Source organism: Piliocolobus tephrosceles, chromosome 10 (assembly GCF_002776525.5).
Source record: "Piliocolobus tephrosceles isolate RC106 chromosome 10, ASM277652v3, whole genome shotgun sequence".
In the NCBI taxonomy this organism is placed as follows: domain Eukaryota; kingdom Metazoa; phylum Chordata; class Mammalia; order Primates; family Cercopithecidae; genus Piliocolobus; species Piliocolobus tephrosceles.
In genome coordinates this window covers 114,850,226-114,873,662 of record NC_045443.1, presented here as the reverse complement: position 1 = coordinate 114,873,662, position 23,437 = coordinate 114,850,226, and the positions used below count along the sequence as shown (strand labels likewise).

The window sequence follows — 23,437 nt, the reverse complement described above, 5'->3', positions numbered from 1 at the left end:
GAAGCAGGAGAATCACTTGAACCCAGGAGGCGGAGGTTGCAGTGAGCCGAGATTGTGTCATTGCACTCCAGACTGGGGGACAAGAGCGAGACTTCATCTCAAAAAAAAAGAAACCTTCTGGTAATAGAAATCATCCTTCCTTCATTATTACCTCTCCACTTACTACCAAATTTGCCTATCATGAATTGAATCTTTTAATTTAAAAATGATAATTTCTTAGGCATGTCTTAATTTAATGGATGATTTTTTACAATTTCTGAATTGTGGTACAAAATAATCTTACTTTGGTCTTTGAACACTGTAGGTCTTTGGGTGAGCCTTTCTTTTATCTTCCAGTCAGAAAACTGTGTACTTAGTGACTCACTTGATCAAGAAGAACCCCTTATTTCTTGGTTATTGCTTAAAATTTCATATGCCTTTTATTTTCTGCTGTGAAGGTTAATTTCCAGTTTTTACCTGAAAGATGACTGGGCTTCCAGCCTAACTTGCCTGTGGAAAAGACTTTCTGCTCTGAAAGTTCTGAAAACTTTCTAGTGATGGAAGATAAGAATGCTAGTTTAACATCTTCCTTAAAAGGAATCTTTGCGAAATATCTCACAAACAAGGCATAAAATATTTCTGTTGTTTTTTAAAGGGGATTTAGGAGAGAGAAATATCTATGAGTGGAACAACAACTGTGGGTAGAGGTAAGATGTGTCACTATTCTAGGCCTTGGATGAGTTCAGATGCAGAGGTCATTTTTCCATTTCTATTTTGGTTTATCTATAAATGAATTGAAGTATGATCTAGTAGTCAGTATTGTGCAGTCTTAAAAATAAAAGCTGACTTGTGTTTTTTTAATGTGCATGTGTACTTTTAAATACGTAAATGGGACCTCATACATACTTTGTTGGTTGTTTTGGTTTGATGTTTAGTACAGACTGGGTTTTTTTCTTATTTATGCTGTTTCCTTTTTCCTCCCTATTCCCTCTGTTTACATTGGCCTTTCCTTCCCCCCCCCCCCCCCCCCCCCCCCCCCCGCCCCCGTAGTTCTTGATAACAGCCCAGGTTGCATTCTTCATGCTGACAGACAGTGATGGGTATGGGAAGGGATCGTTATTGCACAAAATTGGGATCACATAATAGGTACTTTTCTATATTGTTTTTTCTCATTCCACAGTACCTTATGGAAATCCATCCCCTTCAATGGGTAAAACATCAAAATCACTTTTGTTAATGTCTACTTACTCTTCTGTGGTACGTTACGTAATTTATTTACTTATTTTTATTTTTATTTTTTTGAGATGGAATTTCACTCTTGTTGCCCAGGCTGGAGTGTAGTGGCACGATCTTGGCAACCTTTGCCTCCTGGGTCGAAGAGATTCTCCTGCTTCAGCCTCCGGAGTAGCTGGGATTACAGGTGCCCGCCCCCACACCCGGCTAATTTTGTATTTTTAGTAGAGACAGTGTTTCACCATGTTGGTCAGGCTGGTCTCAAACTCCTGATATCAGGTGATCTGCCAGTCTCGGCCTCTCAAAGTGCTAAGATTATGGGCATGAGCCACTGTGCCCGGCCTACATGATTTTCCTATAGATGGACAACCACTTTTTTTTTTTCCATTTTGTGTCACTGTGAGAAGTGATGTTTCTAGGCAGTAGTCTTGGGAATGGGTTTCCCAGTTCAGACTATAGGTTTTTTATTGAAAGACATAAAATAGATAGCATGTCCTGGAATGTGAAGACTTACTATCACAAAAAATGTCAGTTCTCCCCAAATTAATATATAAACCTAGTGTCATTCCAATTAGGATTCAAACAAAGTCTTTTTTTGGGAGGTGGTGAGCAGGGGGGGTTGTTTTGCTTTTTTCTTTTCTTTCATTTAGATGTCATAAAATATATACAGAAAACTAAATTCACAAGAAGAGCCAAAAAACAATCTTTTAGTAATCATAATGGGAAACTGGCATCACTAGATATTAGGCCATCTTAGAAAGCTACTTATAATCCAGACAGCACAGTAATTCAATAAAAATAGCTGCGTCAGTAGCAGAGCATAACTGACAAATGCATCCCAGAATAAAAGATAATTTAATATATTTAAACTCAGAGGGAAAAAAATGGATTTTTAAAGAAATGGTACTGGACATAACTAAATATCCATCTGGAAGAAAGGAAAACGTGCATCATACGCAAACATTTTTCCAAAGGATTAAACAACTGAAATTTTTAAGTGATCGCAGTGAACATTCCTTAAGAAAATAGGGGACTTCATGTAGTCTAGGGAGACCATCTTAACCAAGAATGACAATGCGGAGGCGGTGAAAGAGCAGACACTTCTATATGGCCAAGAGACCATGAATGAAGTCAGTAGAACTCGAGATACTGAAAAACGTCCAAAGGTTAGGAGGATGGCATTCACAGAAGAACAAATCCTAATGGTTTACAATCATGGAAAAAACCCTTCAATGCTCTATTCAAAAAGTATTAAATAGGCCGGGCGCAGTGGCTCACGCCTGTAATCCCAGCACTTTGGGAAGCCGAGTCCATGGAGCACCTGAGGTCAGGAGTTGGAGACCTGCCTGGCCAACGTGGTAAAACCTTGTCTCTACAGAAAAATACAAAAATTAGCCAGACTTGGTAGCAGGCACCAATAATCCCAGCTACTCGGGAGGCGTAGGCAGGAGAATTGCTTGAACCCGGGAGGTGCGGGAGGTGGAGGTTGCAGTGAGCTGAGATCACACCATTGCATTCCAGCCTGGGCGACAAGAGTGAAACTCCATCTCAGAAAAAAAAAAAAAAGTGTTAAACAACAATGAAGTACTGCCATTTTACGTATCAGATTCCCAAAAATGATGAAAATGCATAGCCAGTAAAGACATATATTATAGTCTTTTTAGAAATAAATACGAATAGGTTACCCCTTGGCCCAACACATATATTTTGACCTTAAAAAAGGATTGTTTGTTTGTTTTAGAAACAGAGTCTCAGTCCGTCACCCAGGCTGGAATGCCATGACGCAATCATAGCTTACTGCAGAATCAAACCCCTGGGCTCAAGTGATCCTCCTGCCTTAGCCTCCCGAGTAGTTAGGACTACAGGCACTTGCCATTACACCTGGCTAATTTTTTCTATTTTTTGTATAGATGGAGTCTTGCTTTGTTGCCCAGGCAGGTATTAAACTCCTGGCCTCAAGAGATCTTCCCGGCCAGGCATGGTGGCTCACACTTGTAATCACAGCATTTTGGGAGGCCGAGGCAGGTTGATCACTTGAGGTCAGTGATCCTGGCTACTCGGGAGGCTGAGATAGGAGAAGTGCTTGAACCTGGGAGGCTAAGGTTGCAGTAAGCCAAGATTGCGCCACTGCACTCCAGCCTGGGCGACAGACTCGGTCTCAAAAAAAAAAAAAGAATCCTTTTGCTTTGGCCTCCCAGTGTGCTGGGATTACAGGTGTGAGCCACCATGCCCAGCCCTGTTTATTTTTTGAGACAGGGTTTCATCCTGTTGCCCAGACTGGAGTACAGTGGTGCAATCATGGCTCACTGTAACCTTGAACTCCTGGGTTCAAGGGATCCTCCGGCCTCAGCCTCCTGAGTAGCTAGGAGTATAGGCATGTGCCATCATGCCTGGCTAATTTTTATTTGGTAGAGACAGTGTCTCACTATGTTGCCCAGGCTGGTCTTGAACTCTTGGCTTCAAGTGATCCTCCCACCTTGGCCTTCCAAAGTGCTATGACTATAAGTGCGAGCCAACAAACAAATAAGGTTGTTTTTAAATGATAGAATACCCCACATTTAAAAATATTTTGGGATATCAGTTTTCACGGAAGACCCTATTTGTATTCATTCCTGGCAAATGCTTGTGGTTTGGATATGGAAAGCATGGGAAGGAAAAAGTGTAGTTTCCATAAATACTAAAGCATCAGTTGGAAATCAGTTTGTGTTTATGATGTGCTATGTTGGTCTTAAAAAAGAGGATGCCCTACAATAAAGAATAGAAACAGCATAGTAAAAGGGCATACACTGGGCCGGCCGCGCTGGCTCATACCTGGAGTCCCAGCGCTTTGGGAGGCTGAGGCAGGCGGATCACCTGAGGTCAAGAGTTCTAGACCAGCCTGGCCAATGTGGAGAAACCTCGTCTCTACTGAAAATACAAAAAATTAGCCGGGCATGGTGGTGCATGCCTGTAATCCCAGCTACTCAAGAGGCTGAAGCAAGAGAATTGCTTGAACCTGGGAGGCGGAGGTTGCAGTGAGCTGAGATTGTGCCACTGCACCCCACCCTGGGTGACAAAGTGAGACTCAGTCTCAAATAAATAGATGGATTAGATAGATAGATAGATAAATAAATGCATACATTGTACCCGAGAAAAGTGTCCCAGAATGACCAATACTGAGACATATTTTAGTACAATTGCTGGATTTTAAAGACAGGAAAGTCCTTTGAGCATCCAAGCAAAAAAGATAAAGTCATTTATAAGGAAAAGAAAATGAGAATATCATCAGACTTTTCAACAGAATTTTTTATGCCAAAGGAAAAAATAACTTATTTAAGATACTCAATGATCTAAGGAAAATGTCAGCCAAGGATTTTTATATCCAGCCAAACTGACTTCCAGATATGAAGACTACACACAAACTTAACAACTTACAAGAATTCAGTGACTTTTCAGTCCTTCCTGAGAAATCTCCTGGAAAATGAATTTCAAATGACCAAAAACCACTCCCCCCACCCCCCCCCCCCCCCCAAAAAAAAACCAGAAAAACACGGGCAGTGAGCACTAAATATGTATTTGTCGATTTAAATTCAAATGAGGGTTCTAGGGAAGAAAGTATTGCGTGTGTACCGTCTGTAAGGCATGTCAGTATAAATACAATGCATCTGTTTAAATGAATGGACAGTGGGGGAGAGCATATGCAAATTATTTACCTGTTTTCAGTAATCATTTTTATTTTTTTTTTTATTTTTTTTTTTTTGAGACGGAGTCTCGCTCTGTCGCCCAGGCTGGAGTGCAGTGGCGCGATCTCGGCTCACTGCAAGCTCTGCCTCCCGGGTTTACGCCATTCTCCTGCCTCAGCCTCCCGAGTAGCTGGGACTACAGGCGCCCGCCATCTCGCCCGGCTAGTTTTTTGTTTTCAGTAATCATAAAAGTGATGAGTAATCCCAGCACTTTGGGAGGCTGAGGTGGGCAGATCATGAGGTCAGGAGATTGAGACCATCCTAGCCAACGTGGTGAAACCCCATCTCTACTAAAATACTTAAAAAAAAAAATTAGCTTGGTGGGGTGACACCGCCTGTAATCCCAGCTACTTGGGAGGCTGAGGCAGGAGAATAGCTTGAACTCGGTAGGTGGAGATTGCAGTGAGCCGAGATCGCACCACTGCACTGCAGCCTGGCGACAGAGTGAGACTCCATCTCAAAAGTGATAAGAACATTAGTCTTGTTATTCTGAGGGCTGGTGTGTGTGTATGAGAGAGAGCTGTGGAATGAAGTAAATGAATAACAATGTGATATTCTAATTTTATCACCTGTGGTATCCTGGAGCAGCAGAATTCTCCTGGAATAAAGAAGACATAAGATAGAAGGTCAGAGCCATATATTTTTGAATTAGAAGTGTCAGTATGAACTCAAAAGGTATTTTATGTTTAAATGCATGTAGGTATATATAAGTGCATGTGCATATGTACATGTACACACACGTGCACATAAACACTAGGTTTCCTAGTTCTGTCCACTGAAAAGATCTAGAAACAATAACCAACCTAGTGGAACTGATCTTCCCTGGTATCCAGATTGTCATCTTGATACAACATTTTCCACAAAAGAAGCCAGGGTTTTTGGAGAAAGACTGGTTTGGTGTCCAGTGCAAGGATTTTAAAAGATGAGCCTGGAGCATCCTGGAAACCTAACCAGATAGTAAGAAAACTGACACTACTTTATGTCGGAAGTATTGAGGAACCAATGTGAAGAGGCTTCCAGTGGCCAAAGATGTGACAGTTTGAGCATCAGTGTGGATGATAACAGGAATGGATTGAAATGCATCGAATATGCTTAGCTCTATGAGTTCACAATAATACTAAAAACAATTGGTCACCTTTGAAGGATAAATAGAAACCCACATCATTATTTTGAAAAATTGTAAATAGAAGATATCAGCATTTATCCTGCCTTTTCCATGGAGGTTTTTCCTTATAGAAGTATCACAGCTAATGAATTAAGAAGGGTTGGTTGAATTCTAATGTCACCACTTCATAACCTCAAATGAATTAACAGATCAAGACATTGCATAGCAGTGCTGCTGACATCACAAAAGAGACACTCAGGCATTATTGCCTCCTGATGGGAGAATGCACTACCTTCTATGAAGTTGTCTTGCTAAATTAATGAAATCTGTACCTCACGTAGCCTCTACATCCAATTTACAGGAGATCAGAAGACAGAAGAACATGTTAAACTACATCATGTGGGTACACTCAGCAAATTCCAGATGATGGGAAACTTCAGGTCTAACAACCCAGATTCTTCAACAAATAAAATGCAAGGGGAAAAAAAAGATGGAGGAGGATCCTGCATGTAAAAGGCATCAAAACAGACTCGCCTGTTTAGGGATGCATATTTCATGGTAGTACTAAAGAGAAAAGCAAGAAAGTGATGATCATAGAGGTGTGGTTTGTGATTATTGTTGAGGGGGGCCCCAGAGGGCTTCTTGGCTGTTTGCAAAGTTTTCTTTTTTCTTTCTTTTTTTTTTTTTCAGACAAGTCTCCCTCTGTCGCCCAGGCTGGAGTGCAGTGGCACCATCTTGGCTCACTGCAAGCTCCGCCTCCCGGGTTCACGCCATTCTCCTGCCTCAGCCTCCCGAGTAGCTGGGACTGCAGGTGCCCGCCACCACGCCCAGCCAAGTTTTTGTATTTTTAGTAGAGACGGGGTGTCACCGTGTTAGCCTGGATGGTCTTGATCTCCTGACCTCGTGATCCACCCGCTTCGGCCTCCCAAAATGCTGGGATTACAGGCGTGAGCCACTGTGCTGGCCACAAAATTTTCTGTCTTGGCAAGAGTGGTAGATCCCGGAATGTGTCTTGTAATGGTTCATTCAGCTACTTGTTCGTTTCACACAGTTTTCTAGACTGATATGTTGTACAACTCGAAGATTAAAAAGTAGATGAAACATAGATCATTCTGCAGGTTTTCATTGACCTCCCTCAAGATTGGCAAGTTGTTTGTTTCTTCATGATGTCAGCCAGATAAGCTTTATCACTGTCTCTCTCCTGTTTCTTATAATCCCCATATATATTTGGGATATGTGGTGAAGAATTTTATTCACTCAACAAGTGTTAGGGAACATCTACTATGTGCCAAACACTATTCTAGGCACTAGGGATACAGCAGTGAACAACACACAAAAAAATCCCTGCCTTCATTGGGCTTATATTGTAGTGGGGGAGATAGGCACTAAGAAAAATAAGAAATTGGTTACATTAGAAAATGAAAAATGCTATAGAGAAATATAATCCTGTAATCCCAGCACTTTGGGAGGCCGAGACGGGCGGATCACGAGGTCAGGAGATCGAGACCATCCTGGCTAACACGGTGAAACCCCGTCTCTACTAAAAAATACAAAAACTAGCCGGGCGAGGTAGTGGGCGCCTATAGTCCCAGCTACTCGGGAGGCTGAGGCAGGAGAATGGCGTGAACCCGGGAGGCGGAGCTTGCAGTGAGCTGAGATCCGGCCACTGCACTCCAGCCTGGGGGACAGAGCGAGACTCCGTCTCAAAACAAACAAACAAACAAACAAAAACAAAAACAAAAAAAGAAATATAATCAGGGAAGAAGGCAGGGGAATGGTGAGGTGGTGCCATTTAAAATAATGTAGGGGGCCTTACTCAAGGGGACATTTGAGTTGAAACCTAGGAGGAGGTGAGAACAGACTGCAGTCTCCGGGGAGAATGTACCAGGCAGAAGGAACAGGGCACTAAGGTGAGCACCCACCAGACAGTAAAGGAACAGCTGGAATGCTTGGGTGGCTGGACTGAGGGGGAGTGGCAGGAATTGGGGTCAGAGAGGTAATGGGGCGAGAGTTCAAGAGACCTTTTAGGTCCTCATTAGGACTGGCCTTTTTCTTGGAGCAAGGTGGGAAACCGCTGGAGACTTGGAGTCAAGGATTGGGTGACATGACTACATGTTACTGGAGTGCTGTGGCTGCCGTATTGAGGATAGACTGGAGGGGCCAGGTCTGAAGCGGGAAGCTGAGGTAGGAGGATGTTGCTGCAACACAGAGAAATGCTGATGGTGGTGTGTGGGAGTAATTGGGAAGCGTGCACATTTTGGATGTAATTTGAAGATAGTACTGATAGCTTTGGCTGACAGGTCTCGAGTATGGCTTATGAGAGAAAGCAAGGCATCCAGTATGACTTGCAGGTTTTTGGCCTCACTAGAATGATGGAGATGCCTTGATCTGAGATGAGGGTGCTCAGCTCTCGAAGCGGGATGTAGAGCAGATGGATAATAGTTGATATACAGGTCTGGAGTTCAAGAGAGAACTCTGGTCTGGAAAATAGGAGTTTTCATAATATGTGAAACCATGAGGAACTCACCGTGGCAGTGAGTGCCCAGGCCCAAGTGGCCCAAGCAGGGGGACCAGCAAAGGGTTCTAGATGCCTCCTCATCTTCTGAACCTCCCCCAGCTCAATTCCTTTTTCAGGCTGCTCTTCCATTTCCTTTTACCAAAGATACAGGCAAGTAAGTCTGAAGCCAGACAGATAACTGTTTCTCCAATTTCAGTACAACCAATTTAGTATTATATTACAATTCAAAGACTGCTATCTACTTCTGTTATAATTATTATAAGATAATGAACCAATTATATTTTTCTTGTTCAGCAAACTACATGGTATGTTAGTGTAATGTAAAAAATAGATAACTGAAAATTTTCAAATCTTAATTCTTACTGACTTGTTTGTTTCCAGAAAAGCTTTGACCTGGAAATACTACGCGAAAAAAATTCTCTACTACCTGCGGCAACAGAAAATTTTAAATAATCTTAAGGCCTTTCTTCAGCAGCCAGATGACTATGAGTCATATCTTGAAGGTGGGTATTTTCCCATATATGTGGACAGTAGTATTTCTATAGGTAACTGATTTTTTAAGACCAGCAGAGGGAATTGTTGTGTTCCTTGTGGTAAAGAAGTGGAAAAGTAAATCATGTTTCGTGGGCTTCTGCAGATTGGATTATAGGACCTGACCAATGAGGTAGTTCAAACTATTAAATTTAGAGCTAAGATTTTATCAAAGTTCACTAAAGAAATAGTGTTTTTTAAAGATGCATCATTGGCTTAAAGTGTGAGAGTGATACTTTAGCTGATGCAGTAAATTCCTATTTTTATGAGCTTTAAGGCATAATTTCCAAATCAGAAGTAAATGTGTCCAATTTTGTCTCCCTGTGACCTTCAGTAAATCCTTTAACCTCTCGGGTTGGAGTTTATTGAGGACAGAATGTTCTTGGGCATCAGTGAGTCTGCTTGTCCATAATGAAAGGTGAGAAGGAAGAAGTTGAGTGGACAGGCAAGAAGAAAGGAGTGGAGAATCTTCTTGTTCTTATTAAGTTGAACAGGAACAAAGTGAGACTTCCATTTTTTTAAAATGATTTTGAATTCCTAAAATATTACACAAACATTCCCATACATTATGGTTATGAAATATAAATATGACTGGTCATTTACTTTCATTCCCTACTTCTGGTGATTTACCAGATTGTTGATTTTTTTGCATTCCAGTGTATCTCATAGTCATGTTCCTATTCTGTTACTATTTAAAAAAAAAAATTATGTATTTATTTTTAGAGATAGGGTCTTGCTATGTCACCTATGCTAGGTTCAAACTCCTGTGCTCAAGTGCCACCACACCTGGCTGGCTTCTATAACTAGTCTCATGCAGTCTATGGCTACCTCTCCTGGCAACAACTTTCCGAGTAATACTTGATTTCATGAACATTATCCCCTCTTCCCTCCAAGTCAGCCAATATATCAGTGCCAGCCCAATTAGAAATCTAGCTTTCACCACTGCATGTGAAACCTGCAGTGTGGACAACTGATATCCCTTTTATATTAAACCTCTACCTGCTTTTCAGTGCCCTGCATAATCTGGTCCAGACCTATGCTCCGTACTCTCCAGGATGTCCCATTTGCTCTAGCCAGGCCATTGTCTAGACTGGTGCCCCACAAATACACCTGGCTTCACTTCCTCATTCATGATATCCCTCCTCCTCATAATCCCTCTTGAAAATCCTACTCCCCTCCATAATTTAGCTCAAGCCTCACTTCCATTAAATTTCCACTGACTGCTTGGAGATTTTATTCACCTCAGAGCTACAGCAGCATTTAATAGTAAACTGTCTTGCATTTTTTCTGTTTCCTGTGTATACATTTTGTTTCTGTAACTAGTCCCTAAGCTTCATGTGTTGTGGTCCTTGTGTTAGGATCACTGTATACCCCACAGTGCTTAGTGTAAATGCTTATCAAGTGTATGAAAACCTAGTATCATCCAAAAGGAAGTGAAATACCTCACCACCCTAGAATCCCCTCATTTGTATACTGGAGTTGAGAAGCATCCTATCTTCTGTTTATTTCACAGTTAAGAGTAGTGTGTGTGTGTGTGTGTGTGTGTGTGTGTGTGTGTGTATATATATATTGTGTTTTTTGTAGCTTATGTATGAAAACAAATACTCCTTTTTCATTTTCTAAATACAAAGTTATAATTTTCGCAGAACTTCCACATCAGTGTCATAAGCATTGGGAAGCCATTGGAAATTGTTTAGTAGTTGAGTGAATGACAGTTGACTCTCCAAGGTTCTGATCCTTGGTGAGTGACTAGAATAATGCTGATGCCATCAAAGAAGTCTGGGAATCATAGCATTAGGAAAGAACAGACTTCAGAAATGTGCAGCATAAACTGCTTCAGCCTCCAGGTAGGGAAGCTGGGGCCCATGGAGGCCCAGGAGCCAGTCCCTGGCTGGTGGCAACACTGGGACTGGGGTCGAGGTGTCTTGATACTCATTCAACTGCTTTCAGCTCTGGAGCATTGGTAAGGGGGTCCAGGTTCTGAGCTGGTCTGGGATCTCTTGAATTTAACGTGACTTGAGAGCTTCCCACGTAACGGTGTCCTTACCCAAATGATGCTGTTAGCCCTTCAGTCTCTGCTTCCAAAATTGCCTAAGACTGTGGAGAGGAGTGATTCTTAAGAGACTGTCTGCAGTGTGCTCTGTACAGCTTTTCAGCTGTACGTTCCCTGAGCATAATTTGTTACCTCACTGGAAAGTAGGGTTAGCTCCAGAGTCCATTTACTGTTCGCCCTTGAGAGGTGTAATTTGTTGGAATGGCACATCTGTCATGGAGGGCTTTCAGAATTTTTTTTTTCTAAAGGAACTGCCTTATACCATTAAGTTTTCAGAGTTGTTGGATTTGGAACCTATAAGAGCTAGGGAGAGAGAAGTAGCTTGAAAAGATCTCCTTGATGTCATTTACTTTTCTTTGTAATAGAATATGAGACTGTGCCACATACCATGTAGTTTTTTAGTCCATGACTTCTGAGAGAAGTTTGGTTTGTGTATTTATTCTTTTTAAAGTGTAAGTAATTTGTTATGAAAATGTTTGTTGCTCCTTCTCAGTGTGTTAGCAGCAAGGTCCGCGGCCAAAACATGAAGCTTATCCAGTGGGATGGTGTAAAGAGCCATGTCCCAGGATGTCCAGGGTAAAATGCCAAACTAATAAGAAAAGGGTAACGTAAGAATTTATTCGGTAATTCTTGTTCATTTTCAGGTGCTGTATATATTGACCAGTACTGCAATCCTCTCTCCGATATCAGCCTCAAAGACATCCAGGCCCAAATTGACAGCATCGTAGAGCTCGTTTGCAAAACTCTTCGGGGCATAAACAGTCGCCACCCCAGCTTGGCCTTCAAGGCAGGTGTGGCATTGCTTTGGATCCAGCTGTATTTATGAAAGAAAATCTAGAGGAATTGGTTAATTTGAGAGATTTGTTAGTGTGCTCCCATTATGTCACGAAAAAATGATAAAATGATGTGACCACGTGTTTACCTGGTTGAAGTGTTGAACCTAAAACAGTTCAAATACATACTGCCTTCTGCTTCCTAGATTGGCAACACTTGATTAATATTGCTAGGCCATTACCAATGTCTTCATCTTGTGGGTAGTTTGGGGCACCTGTCACAACCTTATTTGTGCTTGGGTCCAGAGTAGATCTCTGTGTTTCAGGTGAATCATCCATGATAATGGAAATAGAACTCCAGAGCCAGGTGCTGGATGCCATGAACTATGTCCTTTATGACCAACTGAAGTTCAAGGGGAATCGAATGGATTACTATAATGCCCTAAACTTATATATGCATCAGGTAAATATAGGTACATAGTATATTACCATAGTAATATATGGTTATAGTAATATAGGTATAGTAATTTTATTTTCTTTTTTTAGAGACAGGGTCTTGCTCTGTTGCTCAGGCTGGAATGCAGTGGTGCAGTCATAGCTTGCTGCAGCCTCAAGCTCCCGGGTTCAAGCGATCCTGCCGCGTCACCCTCCTGAGAAGCTCAGACCATGTGCCACCATACCGGCTAATTTTTTATTTTTTGTACAGATGAGGTCTTGCTGTGTTGCCCAGCCTGGTCTCAAACTCCTGGTCTCAAGTGATCCTCCCACCTTGGCCTCCCAAAGCGCTGGGATTATAGGTGTGAGCCACTGGGCCCATCCTATATGTATTTTTTTAAGCTTCTGTCTGATAGACCGTACATTCTTGAAGGCCACTACCATGCCTTCCATCTCTGAGTGCTCAATGAAACTTATTTTTCCTTCTGCTTTAAGGATATTGTTGTGGAATTTATCTGTTTTCTCATGGAGTATCTTCCATATGCAAACCCTTGAGAGAGATTTTTGACTAAAAGTAGATATTCTCTGACTCTGTTTGGTCAGTTTGTATCTCATGAACACTAAACTGTGGAACTAATCAGGGCCCTCTTTTTGCACTGGCCTCTAGCCATCTGGGGAAACCTGTGGCCCAGCTGTGTCAAGTTTGCATCTGTTATATTTTTTATTTGCTTTCTGCCTAGTTCTATTTTCATATTTATTTTGTTGCCGTATCTGCTACTTTTATTTTGCTATATTTGTACACGCTTTTCCTTGAAACAGGTTTAAATTCTTTCTGGAAGAAGGAGGGCCTAAATCAGGGCTCGACCATCTTTTCCTATAAAAGGCCAGGCAGCAATTTATTTCAGCTTTGGCCAGGTGTGGTGGCTCACGCTGCAATCCCAGCAGTTTGGGAGGCCAAGGTGGCCGGATCACCTGAGGTCAGGAGTTCGAGACCAGCCTGGCCAACATGGTGAAACCCCGTTTCTACTAAAAATACAAAAAAATTAGCCAGGCATGGTGGTGGTCGCCTGTAATCCCAGCTACTTGGGAGGCAGAGGCAAGAGAATCGCTTGAACATGGCAGGTTGCAGTGAGCCGAGACTGTGCCATTGCACTCCAGTCTGGGCAACAGAGCGGGACTCCATCTCAAAAAAACAACAAAAAAAAAATTATTTCAGCGTTGAGGGCCATGTGGTCTCTGTTGTTAACCACCAAGTTCTGCCACTGTGGTGTAAAAGCAGGCACAGATAATGTAAAAACAACTGAGTGTGGCTGTGTTCAACAAAACTGTATATATGGTCATTGAAATTTGAATTTCATGTTACTTTCATATGTCTTTGAATAGTATTAACTATTTTTTCAAACATTGAAAAACAAAACTTTTTCTTACACAAGCTGTACAAAAATAGCCGGTGGACCAGAATTGCCATGGACTATAGTTTACCGACCCCTGACCTAAATAAGTGAAATACTCACTTAAGCCTCACAGATGAGCATTATGCCCAATGCAAAATAGGTGCCTAATGAGAATGTTTATTGAAAGAAGGAGAATGTATAGTTCATCCCAGTGAAGTAAAAGCATTTTTTCTGCTTTAGGTTTTGATTCGCAGAACAGGAATCCCAATCAGCATGTCTCTGCTCTATTTGACAATTGCTCGGCAGTTGGGAGTCCCACTGGAGCCTGTCAACTTCCCAAGTCACTTCTTACTAAGGTGGTGCCAAGGCGCAGAAGGGTGAGCATCCGTGACTCAGTATCTGTGGTCCTGAAGATTCGATCCCTCTCTGCTGAGAGGCAGTCTGATTTTCAACATCAAGTTGGGTGTTACCACACAGGTTAAAAATGGGACTAGGGTGGTGATGGAACTGTTTTGTTTCCTGGCTGTATCAGCGTCAGTATTCTGGTTGTGTTATTTATACTATAACAGTTAGGATGGTACCATCAGGGGAGACTGGGAAAAGGGTACTCTGGATCTTTCTGTATTTATTAAAACTGCATGTGTGAATCTACAGTTATCTCAAAAAGTTTAGTTTTAAAACATAAGACTCTGACTTCAGGGTCTTATGTGGTTCTGAGTCCCTTTGTTTCAAAGCAGATCAGATCAAAGAGTTCTTAAAGAAATTATTTCTTTTTATTCTTCTGTAAAATCTCCCCCTTTGTCCCACGTGAGTGGGAGAGGAAGAGAGGAAGGGAGGGAAAGAAAGCCTGGGAGATTGAACAGGGTGGCCGTGTTCCCCTTCAGGCAAGGTTGGTGACTGATGAGAATTTTAGAGACCTGGTTACTGAGTTCTGTTTTGTTCTTTTTTAAACCTAGTGCTCTGTAGGGCAAAAAGCTCCTTTTCAGTTATAGTCTAGCTTTTCTGAAAGAAATAGTTCAACAGATGGAAATATATTCTCATTAAATCTACAATTTAGGGGAAAAGAAAAAAGTTATTTACCTATGTCCTGATCTTTGAAACTCTGTCTTAATGATTAACTCTGATACCCTTTAGTGATGAATTGTGTGATAGAAAGTACCAGAGCTGGCCGGGCGCGGTGGCTCAAGCCTGTAATCCCAGCACTTTGGGAGGCCGAGACGGGCGGATCACGAGGTCAGGAGTTCGAGACCATCCTGGCTAACACGGTGAAACCCCGTCTCTACTAAAAAAAAAAAATACAAAAAGCTAGCCGGGCGAGGTGGCTGGCGCCTGTAGTCCCAGCTACTCGGGAGGCTGAGGCAGGAGAATGGCGTAAACCCGGGAGGCGGAGCTTGCAGTGAGCTGAGATCCGGCCACTGCACTCCAGCCCGGGCGACAGAGCGAGACTCCGTCTCAAAAATAAAAAAAAAAAAGACAGAAAGTACCAGAGCTTTGAAGTCAAACTGGGTTCAAACTTTGCCTTCCTCTGAGGAGGCCTCAGTTTCTTCCTTGGTAAAATGGATTAATGTTTTTTATAAAGCAGCTTGGAAGATTAAATGAGATCATCCAGTATATTATATACCCAGGAGAGTTTCTGATGTGGCATAGCAAAAAAGTACAATTGATCTCTGTTCCTACCTCCTAGTTTAAGAAATAAAACATTACATATTTAGTTGAAGCCTTCCAGGTACTCTTCCTCATCCCTTTCTCCTCTCCAGAGCTAACCACCAGTTTGAAAGTGTTTATTATTTCTTTTTTCTTTTTTTTTTTGAGACAGGGTCTGGCTGTGCCACCCAGGCTGGGGTGCATTGGCACAATCTTGGCTTACTGCACCCTCCATCTCCTGGACTCAAGCCATCCTCCCACCTCAGCCTCCCTAGTAGCTGGGACCACAGGCATGCACCACCACAACCTGGCTAATTTTTTTGTAGAGACGGGGTCTCGCCATGTTGCCCAGGCTAGTCTTGAACTCCTGAGCTCAAGTGATCGGCCTGCCTCAGCCTCCCAAAGTGTTGAGATTATAGGCATGAGCCACCGTGCCTGGCCATGTTTATTTCCATGAAAATGTTTATGATTCATTACTTCTGTATGTTGCATTAAATAACTGTGCAGGCTTCCCTTGTGTTCCAGATAATGTGTTTCTGAGGATGTACTGAATGGTTTAATTTTTGGATAGTGGGGACCCAATTTCCATTATTTTAAGTGGAAAAAAATGATTTTTCGTCCCATTCCCTTTCCCCAAATAACCCAACCGATCTTCCCAAGTATCTCCAAAATATTCTTAAATGCCTATGTAATAATCCACCAAAGATTTCTGTACAATATAAAACATTTAAAACACCAATTACCATGTCATTTGCCACGATAACTTACTACAGGGTAGGATTGTATGCAGGTAACAACATTTTTCCTTCTTGGGCTACGGTGGACATATACTATAACGCAAATGAACAAGGAAATAATATAATACCCCCCAGACATGTGACAGAAACTAGCACTGAGCCCCATAAGGGACTCAGCCCTCAGGGACATGGCAGGAGCTGCTGGGCTATACGGCCCTTTCTCTCTTTTTCTCTGCTCTTTGCCTTTGGCCACTTTGCTCTGTCCCTGTATCAGGACCGTATTTTCTTAAGCACTGCAACTTTATAATTATCCCTGGTGTCTGGAAGGATGAGACTCCAGCTAGTTCTTCAAAATTGCCTTGGCTGTTTCTAGCTTTTGCTCTCTATAGATTTAGAATCAATTTTGTCAGGTTCTTTGGAACCCCTTTGTGTCTGTTGATTGGAGCCAGGGATTACTTTGAATTGGAGTTCTAGATTAACAGGAGGACATTGCCAGTGTCTCAGTATCAGTCTTACTATGAACATGGACCACTCTGTTTAGGTTGTCATTACTGGCCTTAAAAAGATTTTATCTTTTTCTTCATCAAACTAACATCTTGTTAGATTTATTGTTAGGTACCTTCCATTTTTTTTCTTTTTGCAGTTGTAAATGGTAATCTTTAAGATTACATTTTTTAAGTATTAATGGTATGCAGAGATGTGCTTGCTATCTAGATACAGTTTTGATTTTCAGTGTCTTGGCTGAATAAATCATTAGTACTAATAATTAGTCCATTCCTGGCTTTTCTCTGTGGATAATCATAGTATCTGTGAATAGTGACAGTTTGGTTTCTTCTTTTTATAATTCCTATATATTTGTTTCTTTTTCTTGCATTACTCTGCCAGCTAGATCTTTTTGTACAAAGTTGAATAAAAACAAAGATAGCAGGGACTCTTGCCTTGGGTATGACTTTAAATGGAATGCTTTTAAAATTTCAAAGCCAGGCACGGTGATGCACGCCTGTAGTCCCAGCTGCTTGGATCGGTGAGGTGGGAGGATTGATTGAGCCCAGTAGTTCAAGGCCAGCTTGGGCAACATAGCAAGACCCTGTATCAGAAAAAGAAAACAAAAATTCACCCTCAGGCATGCTGTTGGGAGCAGTTAGGGATTATGAAAGCTACCATCTACATTCTTACTTTGCTAAGTTTTCTTAATAGCTAGGCATTAGATTTTTTTTTTTGTATTTTCAGAATTAATTTTCTGTGTCTACACATACAAGGTTTTTCTTCTTTTAGTTTGTATGTTGAGAAGTAGATTTTTTGGTTGTTGTAATAGAATTTCTCTTTTTTAACTTTTGAGTTCTGGTGTCCATGTACGAGTTTGTTACATAGGTAAACTTGTGTTATGGGGGTTTGTTGTGCAGATTGTTTCATGCAGGTATTAAGCCTAGTTCACATTAGTTATTTTTCCTGATCCTCTCCCACCGTGCACCCTCTGATAGGCCCCAGTATGTGTTGTTCCACTCTGGGTCCGTGTGTTCTCATCACTTAGTTCCCACTTCTAAGTGAGAGCATGCAGTATTTGGTTTTCTGTTCCTGTGTTAGTTTGCTAAGGATAATGGCTCTAGCTCCATCCACATCCCTGCAAAGGACATGATCTTGTTCTTTTTTGTGGCTGCATTGTATTCTATAGTATATATGTATCATATTTTCTTTATCCACTCTATCACTGATGGGCATTTAGGTTGATTCCATGTCTTTGCTGTTGTGAATAGTGCTTCAGTGAATGTATGTGTGCATGTGACTTTACAATAGAATGACTTATATTCCTTTGGGTATATATGCAGTAATGGGATTGCTGGGTCCAATGGTTTAGCTGTCTTCAGACCTTTGAGGAATCATCACACTCTCTTCCACAATGCTTGAACTGATTTACACTCCCACTAACAGTGTATAAGCATTCTTTTTTCTCCACAACCTTCCCAGCATCTGTTACAAAATAGATTTTTGCATGTTTAACTTTCCTTCCATTGTTGCAGCACATCTAACGTAATCACTTATTTGTAAAATACATTGCTGCATTTGATTGACTCATGTTTTATCCAGGATTTTTGCATTTATGATAGCTCATAAATGATCTTGGCCTAGAAATTTTTGTGCATTTGTCCTTAGGAAGTTCTAGCCTCATAAAAACAGTTGAAGAGTTCCTTGTTTCTAGAACATTTATATAATTCTTTTTTTTTTTTGTACTTTGCTCATAGGTTTATTTATTTTATTTTTGTTTTTTATTTTTTTGAGATGGAGTCTCACTCTGTCGCCCAGGCTGGAGTGCAGTGGTGCGATCTCGGCTCACTGTAACCTCTGCCTCCTGGGTTCAAGTGATTCTCCTGCCTCAGCCTCCCAAGTAGCTGAGATTTCAGGCACACAGCACCATGCCTGGCTAATTTTTGTATTTTTAGTAGAGACGGGGTTTCACCATGTTGGCCAGGATGGTCTCGATCTCTTGACCTCGTGATCTGCCTGCTTCAGCCTCCCAAAGTGCTGGGATTACAGGCGTGAGCCACCGCACCCAGCCATATAATTCTTACATCGTTGCTAAGGGTAGGTTATAAATATGACTCAAGGAAGAAATTTGTAGTGGGCTTGAAATATAAGATGAAACAATAGCTCATAAGAAACAAAAGTATCCCTGAAACAGAGCCAGCTGAGTCCCGTCCATGAGTCCTCGGAGAGAGTGGGCCTGGCAGTGCGGTGAAAGCTTGCATCATGTGACCACTGCTCAGCATTGTGGTCAGCAAGGGCCAACCCCAGCGTGCTAGTGCAGGTCACAGAAGGCAGACCTGCAAGAGGAGCTGTGTGATCGAGGCGAGGGGCGCAGCTCTCTGTGCTCTAGCGCAGGGTTCCCAGCCCAAGGCTGTGATGGGCTCAGCAGGTCTCTGACCACCTCAGCGTATCAGCAGAACTGATGGCCAAATCCTTCTGGTGTGAGGTGCTGTAACTTTCTTTTTTTTTGAGACAGAGTCTCGCTCTGTTGCCCAGGCTGGAGTGCAGTGGCGTGATCTCAGCTCACTGCAGGCTCCAGCTCCCGGGTTCACACCTTTCTCCTGCCCCTCAGCCTCCCGAGTAGCTGGGACTACAGGCGCATGCCACCACACCTGGCTAATTTTTTTGTATTTTTAGTAGAGACGGGGTTTCACTGTGTTAGCCAGGATGTTAATCATGATCTCCTGACCGTTTGATCCACCCGCTTCGGCCTCCCAAAGTGCTGGGATTACAGGCGTGAGCCACCGCGCCTGGCTGAGGTGCTGTAACTTTCATCAGATCATCCAGGGCTCAGGATCCACAGATTGTTACCTGCTGCTAATCTATGGAATTAACAGACTGCCTCAGGCATTCCATGAATCATTTCTTAGCCGAACTTGTAGATACTCCTGGCAGTGAGTTGCTATTAGATGACATAACATTGGTGCTGTTTCTTAAATGTCAATGTGCTGTGGTCTTGACAGAGCAGAGCTTGCACAAAGGGGTCAGATTTTAAACTTGGACAAGACATTCATATTTTAAATAGAAATGTTATGGTCTCAACCTTCAGCCCATGATTTGAGCTACTTATTGTGGAGACTTAAAATAATGAGTTGTTCAGCTCTCATCTGATATTTGGCTCTTTGGATAGGGCGACCCTGGACATCTTTGACTACATCTACATAGATGCTTTTGGGAAAGGCAAGCAGCTGACAGTGAAAGAATGCGAGTACTTGATCGGCCAGCACGTGACTGCGGCACTGTATGGTGTGGTCAATGTCAAGAAGGTGTTACAGAGAATGGTGGGAAACCTCTTAAGCCTGGGGAAGCGGTAAGGTTTTCTTGGTTTTCTAGTACTTCTGCAGAGCACGTGTCTTTAGAAGCTTGAATTGTGTTTGAGATGTGCCAAGTGACTTTTCTTTGAGATCTTCGCAGTAGGCACTGACAGGTTCTCTTTGCGAGTACCGAAAGCATTCTTCAGTAACAAGAATATCTTAGACTGGGAAATACTATTTTTCAATGGCAAGATCTTCTCGTATCCAAATGCTTTGCCGTCTTTTAATTTATACCTTCCTATCATTAGATAAGAAAACAAAAATATGAAACTGTCTTGTTTCTAAGTCCAAAGAAATTTGTCCTATAGGGAAAGTAGAAAGTTGTAGGCTATATATTATAGTAATAGTTTTCTGTCTAATGACTTGATTCTTTTTTTAATAGACTATTTTTTAGAGCAGTTTTAGGCCAACTGCAAAATTGAGCAGAAAGTACAGAGAGTTCCCATATCCTCCCTGCCCTACACATGCACAGCCTCCGTCACCGTCAGCATCTGCACCAGAGCGGTGCATTTGTTGCAGCCAGTGAACCTGCACTGACACATCATTATCATCCTCATGGAAAAGTCCAGTTTCCATGAGGATTCACTCTTGGTGTCATATATTCTGTGTGTTTGCACAAACACATAATGACATGTGTCCCCCTTTATAGTATCACACAGAGTAGTTTCACTGGCCAAAAATACCCTCTCTGCACTGCCTACTCATAATTCTTTTTTTTTTTTTTTTGAGACAGAGTTTCGCTCTTGTTGCCCAGGCTGGAGTGCAATGGCGTGATCTCAGCTCACCACAACCTCTGCCTCCTGGGTTCAAGCGATTCTCCTGCCTCAGCTTCCCGAGTAGCTGGGATTACAGGCATGTGCCACCACGCTCGGCTAATTTTTGTTTTTGTATTTTTAGTAGAGACAGGGTTGCTCCATTTTGGTCAGGTGACCCGCCTGCCTTGGCCTCCCAAAGTGCTAGGATTACAGGCGTGAGCCACTGTGCCTGGCCTTCAGAATTCATTTTTAATTATGTACAGTGTTATTGCTCTGATTGCTTAGTAAAAATGCTTCTGATTTTCATTTAGTACCCATCACCAAAGTAGGGTACAAGATTTATATTTATTGTACATTTTTTTTTCTTAAGAGTATTGTATCTCTGTTGAACAGAGGAGAAATACCAGAATCAGAAAACGTTTGGGATTTGTGTCAATTCTATTTAAAACCTGGGCCTGGAAAAAGAGAGCCTTTGCTGAAAAAACAAGCAGGATAAGACAAAGATTGTTTTTCCTCTGCTAGGGAAGGTATCGACCAGTCATACCAGCTCCTGAGAGACTCGCTGGATCTCTATCTGGCAATGTACCCGGACCAGGTGCAGCTTCTCCTCCTCCAAGCCAGGCTTTACTTCCACCTGGGCATCTGGCCAGAGAAGGTAATTATTTTACCTTGATGCTTTGCACTTGCCTTAGAAAGGGAAGTCCTAGATTGAAGGGTGCCCGTGACAAGCTTCTCTTTGTGTTAACGTGGGGAATAAACACAAATTTATTCAGTCTCCCAATCATAACCCATCAGTAGATTTTTTTTTTACCTCTCTTATTCTAAGGAAAATTGGTTCTATTGCCAGGAATTGCCTGTTCTCTTTGTGGTCAGCTTCTTAAACCCTAGAACCACAAAGCCTCTGTCCCCGCCACTCACCCATGGGGGCCCTAAGATCGTTTTCCCCGAGTCACCCTCACTCAGCAACGGAAAGCAAAGCTGTAAATGGTCAACCTCCAGCTGTACTGTTAACAACTACATTGGCCATGAATAAATACTCCTGTTTGACACAGGAAAATTGGATCTTAGATATGTTCAAGTCGAGCCACTGGAAACCATTGAATTTTGACACTGCTTCACTTGAATTTTCTCCGTTTTTTACTGGCCCTCTTTGGGCAGCAGCATGCATTCTCAGAAGGCTGTGGTGTTGACCTTGCGAGCTGTGTGGATGCAGCACGTAGAGAGGCCCACTGTGTATAACGGTGCAGGAGCCAGCCGCACATTCCCACCGTGCCCTGACTCTTCTCTAGAAATATGTGAATAGTCCTTTTTGTTTGTTTAGAGCAGAATTTAATTCTGAGGTCTCACAGGCCATTAGCATGAACTCATCTCCCTGTGTCATTAGAGAGGGATAAATTCTTTCTTGAAAAAGTAAATATTCTAAGTGACTCTACATTGCTTAAATTTAAAGTCTCACTGATTCACAACTTCGAAGATCTAAAATAGTTCTAAGAAACGATGCTTCAGTAGGAAAACCCCAAGGCTCCTGTTTTAAGAAAAGATGTCAGCCGGGCATGGTGGCTCATGCCTGTAATCCCAGCACTTTGGGAGGTTGAAGCAGGTGGATCACTTGAGGTCAGGAGTTAGAGACCAGCCTGGCCAACGTAGTGAAATCCCATCTCTACTAAAAGTATAAAAATTAGCTGGATGTGGTGGTGGGCACCTGTAGTTCCAGCTACTCAGGAGGCAGGAGAATTGCTTGAACCCAGGAGGCGGAGGTTGCGGTGAGCCGATACCATGTCACTGCACTCCAGCCAGGGCGACAGAGCAAGACTCTGTCTCAAAAAAAAAAAAAAAGAAAAAAAGAAAAGAAAAGATGTCATCTGTAGCCCACATAGCAAATGTCCTCCCAGAATATCTGTGTAATGCGGTAGAGGAATTATTGGAAAAGAAAACTCTCCATGAAAGTTACCAACTACTTGTCCGAGATGTAATCATTTATTTTCTTTTTATTTATGTGTTTTTTTTATTTATTTATTTTTAAATAGAGACTGAGTTTCACTGTGTTGCCCAGGCTGAGCTTAAGCCCATCTTGGCCTCCCAAATTGCTGGGATTACAGGCGTGTGCCACTACACCCTGCCTATTTATTTATTTATTTGGGGTTTTTGTTTGTTTGTTTGTTTGAGATGGAGTCTTGCTCTGTCGCCCAGGCTGGAGTGCAGTGGCATGATCTCAGCTCACTGCAGCCTCTCCCTTCCAGGTTCAAGCAATTCCCCTGCCTCAGCCTACCAGGTAGCTGGGACTATAGGTACACCACCATGCCTGACTAATTTTTGTATTTTTTTTTTAGTAGAGAGAGGGTTTCACCATGTTCGCCAGGCTGTTCTCGAACTCCTGACCTCAAGCTATCTGTGTTCCTCGGCCTCCCAAAGTATTGGGATTGCAGGTGTGAGATACCACACCCAGCCCCTGCCTATTTATTTTTGATACCAGGATATATGTATACTTTTTTGCTTTAGACTTGTTAAGGAGTTTTTTACGAGATGCAGAGCAAAGCAAGTTTCTTTTTTTCTTTTTCTTTTTTCTTTTTTTTTTGAGACAGAGTCTCACTCTCTTGCCCAGGCTGGAATGCAGTGGCGCAATCTTGGCTCACTGCAACCTCTGCGTACCGGGTTCAAGTGATCTTCCTGCCTCAGCCTCCCAAGTGGCTGGGATTACCAGCACGTGCCACCACACCTGGCT

General features: G+C 42.3%; 1 protein-coding gene across 5 annotated transcripts in view; it reads left to right on the top strand.

The window, feature by feature from the left end:
• The window catches only part of FBXO21 (F-box protein 21), a 50,741-nt gene that overhangs the window by 5,261 nt on the left and 22,043 nt on the right, over positions 1 to 23,437 (top strand). For all 5 annotated transcript variants that reach the window (XR_002730026.1, XM_023204335.2, XM_023204324.2 and 2 more), the window contains exons 4-9: positions 8,939 to 9,060; positions 11,786 to 11,932; positions 12,241 to 12,377; positions 13,984 to 14,120; positions 19,777 to 19,956; positions 21,238 to 21,370. Coding sequence is in view for 4 of the 5 variants with exons in the window: in XM_023204335.2 (XP_023060103.1) it covers positions 8,939 to 9,060; positions 11,786 to 11,932; positions 12,241 to 12,377; positions 13,984 to 14,120; positions 19,777 to 19,956; positions 21,238 to 21,370 (856 nt within the window). In the remaining variant the exon portion in view is untranslated. The remainder of the gene's footprint in view (positions 1 to 8,938; positions 9,061 to 11,785; positions 11,933 to 12,240; positions 12,378 to 13,983; positions 14,121 to 19,776; positions 19,957 to 21,237; positions 21,371 to 23,437) is intronic.